General features: G+C 37.3%; 1 protein-coding gene across 1 annotated transcript; it reads right to left on the bottom strand.

Annotated features, from left to right (window-relative positions):
- Positions 1–2,039: 2,039 nt before the first annotated feature.
- On the bottom strand, positions 2,040–2,480 carry LOC117171160. The gene has a single exon (XM_033358217.1). It carries the CDS (start codon positions 2,478–2,480, stop codon positions 2,040–2,042), a length of 441 nt encoding a protein of 146 aa, XP_033214108.1.
- Between the last annotated feature and the right edge of the window lie 6,937 nt (positions 2,481–9,417).

Genomic DNA, 9,417 nt, shown 5'->3' on the forward strand with positions numbered 1-9,417 from the left:
GCATATGGGGAATTTTTTTACGTAGCCACAAATATTGTTTTCCATATTTTTTATTCTTCTAACTGTTTGGCTTTATCCACAGTTTTATTTACGCAAAAATTTTGATTCGAAATAGAGCCATTTGATTCCTTTAGTATTTCGAGTTTCTCTTGTTAGGTATGTTCGATCAATGGTGAGAAGTAGTAGTAAATATTTAAGCAATTTTCGTATTTGCGGCTAAAGTAATGGATAAATTGTTTAATTTTAATTTTTTCTAAGGGTGCTATGGTGAGATCCATAAAGTGTAATCTGGCTGTGGTCAATTTCCAGTTGTTAATGTCAGCTACCATGTCGTTAATCTTTGTAAGCTACGTTCTTTCAACATAGACTGGCAGTGGTAACATTAAATTCCGGTTGTTTTCTTTAATGGTTTGTCCAAAGATGACCATGTCATCTAGGTATACAAAACAGTGCTTTCAAACAAGTCCTCGTAAGGCTTGATCTATCTTACGCCGAAAAGTAGCCGGAGCGTTTTTCAAAGCAAGAGGCATCCTGTTGAATTCAAAATCTCCATCTTTTGTGGATAAAGCTGTATACTTTTTAGATTCTTCCTTGATAGGGATTGGATGAAACACTCATAAAAGATCGAATGTAGAAAAGAATTTTGATTGAACCACATGATCTAAAATGTCATCTATTACAGATAAAGGGTAGGCATCCTGATCGGTATCGAGGTTTACTCCCCAGTAGTCCGTAACCATTCGTAATTTTCCACCTTTCTTGGGTACAACCCATATCGGTGAATTGAAAGGTGAGCTGGAAGGCCTTATTATGCCTTGCTGGATTAAAGAGGCCACCTCTTCTTTTAGAAAAATCTTCTGGCTTTCTGGTGATCGCTAAGCTTTTATATTAACAATTTTAGCTGATTTTAATATTATCTTATGTTCTGTTAAACTCTTGCAAGGTATGGGATCTTCATTTAAGCTGTATAAATCGGTGTACTGGGAAATTAATCGCCAAATGGGGTCGGCTAGTTCTGACTCCACATAGTACATCCGGATTTTCTCTAATAAATTTAGAATTTTTGGGTTGGCAGTCTTTTCAATATTCTCTATTTCTTGTTCTGAGATTATTATTATCCTATCAATGGGTTCGTAGCTGGCTATAGTCACTCTTATCACCCTATCGGAATAATTAAGGAAATGTACCTGTAATTTCCCATTTTGTATTCTGTAAACTCCAGACGGTACATTCTCGCCTTCTCCGATCGAAACGTCTGTATCTAAGATGGATTCTAGCTGGATGCTGATCACCTTTGCGGTTCTCCCAGGAATATAGGTTCCATCGGTGTGTACTGGTAGTTTCACCTTTTCGAGTTTTAAAAATCTTGGGATGATGGCGTACCTTTGGGAATTTATGAGAAAAGGTATTCCTATTATACCTTCCTCGGGTAATGGGAAGTATATGTGAACTACGTGGAAAATATATTTTTGATTAAAATAGTTGAGGTATAGTAATAGATGTAGTAATCTAAAATAACATCCGTTTTGAATTGTCTGTAACGGTGCCTTGTCGCGTCCGAGCTCTGAATTCTGTCCGTGTTCTTGTTGGTTGAGCTTCTCGCAGCCACATCTCCATTTCTATCACATTATTTTGCGCTCCTGCTACATTACCGGGCTTTTGAGCTTTTACGTGCAGCTTTATCTCGCGTTTAAGGTTCAATAAATATCTCTTTAAACATTCGTTCTCTCCGATTTTGATCGCTGATTTTCTTTCCATTAGTCCATAATTTTTATTTTGAACCCCATATTTAGGCTTATTTACTCCCCGCCGAAACCTAAGGTTGAAATGCTGGTCCGTTTCCGTGGGTCCTTGTTGATGGTCGTAAATCAGACAGATCTTTCCGCGTTTCCTAGAATTTTTTTCGGCTATCACAAAGTCTAATAAGCGATCGGGTTGCCTACACCGCTTTTCAACTTTTTTACCATTTGGATAAAATCTTCTGTCTCTACGTTATCCTGCCTGTTCAATGGTTTAATAGTACGTATAATATCCTTGGCTTAAATAGTACCGTCATGTTGAAAGTTTATAGGAAGCATAGGGCGGACGGGGTGACTGAATACTTCCCTATTCTGATAGACAGGTCCTACGTTTTGAGGGTTCGCGTGGGGCATAGCCCCAATAGGTCGGTTAGGTGCTTCTCTGTTATAAACGCTGGGATCTTGGATTGCAGGATTCGCGGAGGGCGTAGGCCGGACAATGTTATTAGGTACTTCATTATTTTGATTGATAGGCTCTTGGATTTTGGGATTCACGTATAGCCTAGAGCCGCAAGGGTGACTAGTTATCTCTGTAGGACGACTAGGTTCTCGATTTTGATTGATACTATTTCTTTCTTTTTCGTCTGAAGTTAGTTCCGGATCCTCCTTATCTGCTTGCACCTGGCTTCTTAATCCGACTCGGCCCGCTAGATTTCTGATTTCGTCCACCCTACTTTCCATTTCTCTTGTCATTAAAACTCATTCTAATTTCGTAACTATTCATCTTAGCTAAGATGGTTAGTAGCATCTGTTCTATTGTCGGAGGAGTAGGAGAGGATGCTGGAGATGCCATTGTTGCGGTTCTGAAGGGTGTCCTGAATTCATCTAACACGTCCGTCGAGTCAAAGTCACTAGTTTAGGTATCGTAATCTACGGATGTGCCCTTCCTGTACACGTCGAAAGCCAGGTTTGCTATCTTATCTGTCTTTACGAGAAATAGATATCTATGTTACGCACGCTTTACAATTCTCGTTCTACTCTTAATTTTTCTAATACTTTTCACTTGAAGAATCGCACTTTTACAAATTCACGAATTTATATAAATTAAATGCTTACTTTTTTGTTGTGGCGGCTGCGTGGTTGTCCTCTTCGTCCATAGAGATGGTGAACCAGGTGTGACGGTAAGACGTATCGCCCACTTGCTGCTATTAACTTCTTCTTATCCTCTTCGTAGGAGGATGGTGAACCGGCACGGCGTATCGGCCGCTTGCAGTAGCTTCTTCTTCTGGGAATTGCTCGCGAGGGTATACAGCAGTATGTCGTTTACCCAAGTTCCTTTTTCAGGTTTTTGTGAAAACTGGTTTACGTAAGATAGAGCCTACTTCAGTTCAGCCTCTTATTTTACCAGTTTTGTTACTTGTCTGCTTTTTACGCGGATTAAATATCGTAAATATCTCCTCGGAGTTCTTTCTTGTTCTTGTTGATTTTTTTTCTCTTGACACACGCCAGGTGTTTAGTTTCAAGATGGTGCAGTTTGATCGTTTTAGTAAATAAGTATAAATAGAACTGGTGCGCTGGGCCAAAGCGCTACAATATATAGCCCTTCTATCTTACCTAAATGCGTGGGCGTATCCTAATTGTTATACATGAATAAGTTTCAATCTTTATTTGCATTTCTGTTCTTTGTCTGAACATGAGCATAGCTCAATGAGATAGATAATTTATTCGTGTTTATATTTTTGAACACTGGAAAATTGATTATATGTAAGAATGATTTAAATCCAGTGTTCCAAATGGTAGTAAAATCAAATTAATTGATCTTCTAATTTTCCTTTAAAGGGCAAGGACCCACTCTATAAAACGAAATCAATAAGACACCCTTGTATCTCACTAGGAGATTTTGTGTACGTTCATTTAAAGTAGATTCAAGTAGGAAAAAGGTGATTCTGCCGAACAGAATCAACCATTGCGTCACGGACATAATGATGAAAAGTCGTGATTCCTAATATCTCATTAGAGATTAGGTTTAAAACTCAGGATCACTTAACTGAATGGTCCATGTGTTTCAATCTATTTCTCTACTTGTAGTTTTGAAGAGCGTACACGGTCTTGCTACAAAAATAGTAATGTTTCAGCTACTTTTACCTGAGTTCACGCTACCCTCTCCCCATCTCGGAGATTAAGAAAACTGACGCAACTACGAAATTGTATCATTATTCTAAACGCGGTTTTGCACAAATGAAACTCTTTTGTCCCAAAGTCTTCAAGCATATATGATATGATCTAGAATCACTCACTTTTTGCTGCTAAAAGATATGTAGATTTAAAAACAAATTATTTCGAAGAGAAGCCTGCATTCAGAAATATTATAACACTTAATATTCAATAAACAAAAATGCAATTTTACCATTATTGTAAGCGTGGTTTTTGCACAAAGAAAACTGTTTTGTCTCAAGGTCTTTAAGCAGAGATGATATGATCGAGAATCACTCATTATTTGTAGATATAAATATGTGCATTTCAAAAAAAAAATGTATTTATAAGAGTATCCTGCCTTGATAAATATTATAATATTTAATATTAAATAAACAAAAATGCAATTTTATCGTTATGCCAAGAGTGTGAAACATTACCATTATTCTAGCGAGATTGTGGACGCTCTTCAAAACTACAAGTAGAGAAATAGATCGAATCACATGGAGAATTCAATTTAGTGATCCTCAGTTTTGAACCCAATCTCTAATCAGATATAAGGAATCACGATTGTTCATTGTTATGCCCGTGACGCAATTGGTGATTCTTCTCGGCAGAGTCACCTTTTCCCTACTAGAATCTACCTCAAACTAACGTACATAAAATCTCCTAGTGAGATTCAATTGTTACTTATTAATTTTGGTTAATAAAGTGGGTCGTTGCCCTTTAAAATAGAGTAATTCCTTGGAACTGAGTAGGAAATACACAACACCATAGTGTTGCTACGTCATGCGTCTTATCACCACAGGCGAAGGTACGACGAAAGAAAATCGATAAGATAAGATAAGAATTTTCTTGTCGGGAGCGGCTATTCAAAAGCACACCTCTCTGGTATTCAGGTGGGTCCCCACTTCGGTGCCACCTGTAATACCCCGCTTTCCTCTGCTGGTGGCGATTTTATGATTACTTACCGAATACTATTTGCTAGACTGGTAAGCTCTATCTCTTTCTTATCGATACGCGATACGTTACTTTCCTCAGAAATGGTACTCCTCTTCTGTCCCCTTATTTAAAATGGGACTTCAACTGTTTAGCTTCTTATGGCTTATGGCTCTTCTAACCTAGAATATGCTTTCTGGATTTTTGGTTTTTTATTTTGTGTGATAGTTATTCAATTTTTATTTATGTTCTTAGTAATATTAAAGAACCGTTTTTTTTTTCTCAAGAACCATCAATAAGAGGTCAGCAGTGAATGAAAGAAAAAAATTTGGATCCTAGCGTACTTTAGGATCTATTTTATACATTTGTTTGTTTTGATTTTGTAATAATTTCTTATACTTAAGCGCTGTTATTTTGCATGCAATAATTTCAACCGTAGTCGGGTTTGGCACGTCTTTCGTTGCAGGCAATTATTCTCCTGAGGACGAATTGTACCTTGCAAGCTATTTCCTTGGCCACCCCTTCTCTGTAAGCCATTAGAATTGGTTGTACTCGGTAGTAATAAGATTTTGTCTACATATGTTTGTCCGCTTAATCGTTTTTTACCTAATTTTGAAACGGATAATTTGAGATGAGGGTATCATTTTTCATAAATTAGTTTTGATTTATTCTTGCACAAGTCTTGCTGAGCTGGTTAGTGATCAGCGGTATCGTGGCAAGAGGAAATTAGGTCAAGAAACCTAGTTTTATACACGGTCTTCGGTTTCGTGTATTTGTCGAAACAAAGAGTAATATCCTCATCGGGGGAAAATAATGATTTGTCAAGCGAATCAGGTATTTTATTATCGCTTGTGGTTTTAACAGAATTTTCTTTTTCTTGAAAAGAATACATGTGTTTATCTATTTGACAAATATCACTTTTTCCATCCTCTCTTTCCGATTCAATTTGAGGTTGAATGGCTAATTGTTTTTTATAGTTATGTCAACCTTAAGTGCCCATTGAGTCTTCGGTTTTTATTTTGTCAACCGTACAGTTTATTATTGAGAATTTTTCTTTGTTCTTAGGTTTCGAAATTATGTCTTTCTCGAGAAGTCCTTCGCCTATGTTATTGAATTCGGTGCTTTCATTTATAATTGTCCCCGTGTCAGTTTTCACCGTTACGTTCATAGATAACACAAGGTTAATTCTTTCTCCGAAGGTGTTTCATTGAAATTAAGGCTATTTAAAATTTCATTCTCCACCTCTGATTCGTTTTCATCCACGACAGATTCGAGAAAACGAACATGTTTATTTTCTAAAGGCGATTTATTGAAAGACTTATTTGTGCTTTGTGGTTGTTGGCTACCTCTAGATTTGCCCGTGTTTTTATTTTTATAGTAGTGACGATAAATATTATCTTGCACGTTTCCGCGCGAGAGATATTCTGGAGAGTATTTCTTGGTTCTTGACTCTCGATCAAGAGTACACGCGTTTGAATTTTCGTGGGTCGCGTTTCAGCGTATGGAGCCCCTTCCTGCCGATCTACGAGATCCTAGACCTTTTGGTTTCGGCACGCCTTTCCATTTACCGTTGCGATTTTTTACTGGTTGTTTTGTTGGCTCTGGTTTAAATTTCCAGCCCGGTACCATTTGTCACTTTTCGTTTTCTCACAGCTCGTGGGGCTATTCCGAGTGCCCTGTGCACCGCAGCCTTCACCTGTCGGTCTTGAGTAGCTTAAGTTTTCATGATCAAGCCATGGTCTCATCTGATTGCTAGATCGACCGGGACGTCTCTCGTAATAATCTTTACGGTTTAAACCATCTGCTCGATCAAAAATTTCAAGCACATTCAAAGATCCGAATAATTTTCCAAATTTTCTATAAGGATGGCATATATCTTTTTCTGCGAATATTTTCGTTCTAGAAGCGTTTAATGAATTTTTTAAAATGATTTCTTCAACTAAACTCCACTATTCTTGGGCCATTCCCATTCAGCTTGCATGCATTATATGTTAAAATTCAGGTTAAAAATCTGTAGCTTTTTTGTACCGGTGTAATTCACGTAAATATCTCATGGGACGTTCATTTGTTTTTCTAGAAAATTTAGGTAGTGGAAAATTTTTTAACCAGTGAGGCTTGTATGAAGCTACATTTTGTTTTCGATTGATTCGCTCGATAATTTTTTCTTGATTTCCTTCGAAACCTAAGATACGTTTTTCGTGTATCATTTTTTCGGATATTATAAAGGCTTCATTTGTCATGATGTCGGCTGTTTCATTTAATAGTCTGATTATGCATGCATACTTTCATGTAATTTTTAAGCGACATTACGGCTTTTTTCATTTTTAGTTTCCATCTCGTTTATTTTTGTGTTTAGAATCGACATTTATTCTTTATCGCGATCCCATTAAATTTGTTTGTTTTCTCTGTGTTGTTCTAAAATATGTGTCTTGGTTTAGTGAAGCTGTTGTTAAGTCTAACACACTATCGTCTTCCGGATAAAGCAAACAATTGATTTATAGGGCGATTTGTAGGCGAGTTTCCATCCCGATGGTTTAAACTCGCATTGGATCCGTAGCCTGACATTTTGTTCACATTTTACTGGTGACAAAAGTAAAGAACACTGCGAGATATAAATATTTTCTAACTCTTACCCATCACCTTGTTTATAATCCAAATTTCAATAAGTAGGAAGTTCTTATGCTTTTTATCAAAAATAATTTAGTTGGAATAAACAAAAACTTTTTGTTAACTTTTGCTCACGTTATCGTTTGGAAAATTCACTTTCTTCTCACAAAGAAAGGATAATCGACGCAATTTCAAACAGTTTCAGAAGAACAGAAAAAGATGTTAAAGTTCATAAAATAAATAAAACATAAAATCTGAGTTTTATTTAATTATTTAAAACCATTCACAAATGTTTCGCATACGTGTTCTCTCGACGAGATTTGAACTTCAAATGATTATTTCAGCTGACCTTCATGGTTTTTGAAGGTCAACTTTGTTTTTTTTTTAAAATGGAAACCCCCTTTTTACATCTGCAATCGATAGAGCGGAAAAATCTACGTTCAGGTACGTGCCCAAGTCATAGGTCAATTGTAACATTCAAGGTCAGTGTAATTCCTGAAGTAAATTTCAACGGGGAATTCAATGGTGACCTTACAATTCTTTCAATTGTTGATTTTGAGACAGGATGTAACCCTTCTCCATCACGAAAATTGCGAATAAAAAGCAAACGAACTTGATCATAAGATCGAACTCGATCTCCCCAACCACACATCATTAATACAGATACCCTCTCTCGTTCCGAAAGTTTAGCTTGCGCCCTTATAATCTTTTAGCGAAAGGTAGTAATTATATACTCGTAATACGTAAATTTAGTATCGATTTGTAATATTCGTTTGAAAAACGGTATAACACTTATGATATCGCCTCAGGTATTGACTTAGGTATCGAAAAACGGTATAGGACTATATAATTCTCACCAGAAGACCTGCAACTTTTAATGAAAAATTTCCTTATGATTTTACAATATTCAAAACGCTGTAACCAAGATCAATACAGAGCTCATCAATGAATTTATCGTTGAAATTTACTTCAGGAATTATACTGACCTCTTGGAAAATTTTGTTAATTTCAAATAACCTCTAACTGACCTTGACTGTTATAATTGACCTATGATTTGGGTAGGTGCTTGAACGTAGAATTTTCCGCTTTATCGATTCCAGATGTAAAAAAGAAGGTTTCCATTTAAAAAACAAAGTTGACCTTTAAGAAGCCATTAGAGTCAACCTTTAGGTCAAAATGAAGGTCATCATTGAATTGCTCGTTAACATTTACTTCAGGAATTACACTGACCTCTTGGAAAACTTGGTTAATTTCAAATAACCTCTAACTGACTTTGAACGTTACAATTGACCTCTCACAAAGTCACCGAACGCGTCCTCGGGTTTCGGATAGAGGATCTCTGTACCAAGGGTTTCTGCTGAATATGGTTACAAAAATGAATAGGCAGTTGCAGGATCTCGCGACCTTCGGGTGGACGGAGCGATTGAATCACGACCTGCTAGAGTGCTACGATGCGAATGTGGCCCCTGAACGGGGTTACATGGCACGGCTGCATACTCTGTGGTGTGAGAAACACCCGGAGCTATCGCACTTTTCGCAACAACGTCTGCGAAACCATGCTGAACTACTCCGTAAAAGGGGCTATGTCTGACCATCAGGCAACATATTGTTGAGAAAATACGGATACTATCTGATGCTAAGAGAAGTCTCGAGCGGAGGGAGAGGTGGGTCCGAGAGAATCAACAGTTTCTCTCTGACCCATCTCGCCCAACCATCACTACCGAGGAGGTGAAAAAAGTATTAAGAGGGATGAAGAACTATTTCGCACCGGGACCAGATTGTATCAAAACCTTCTGGTGTAAGAAGTTTTCTTCAACCCATCAGAATTTGGCCCGTATTTTGACATCATATTTGTAATCGGAAGATCCGATTGCAAAGTAGTTTGTGGAAGGGCGCACAATACTCCGCCGAAAATAGGCAACTTAGCTGGCTCGAAGAA

This window comes from Belonocnema kinseyi, chromosome 4, assembly GCF_010883055.1.
Source record: "Belonocnema kinseyi isolate 2016_QV_RU_SX_M_011 chromosome 4, B_treatae_v1, whole genome shotgun sequence".
Classification (NCBI taxonomy): Eukaryota; Metazoa; Arthropoda; class Insecta; order Hymenoptera; family Cynipidae; genus Belonocnema; species Belonocnema kinseyi.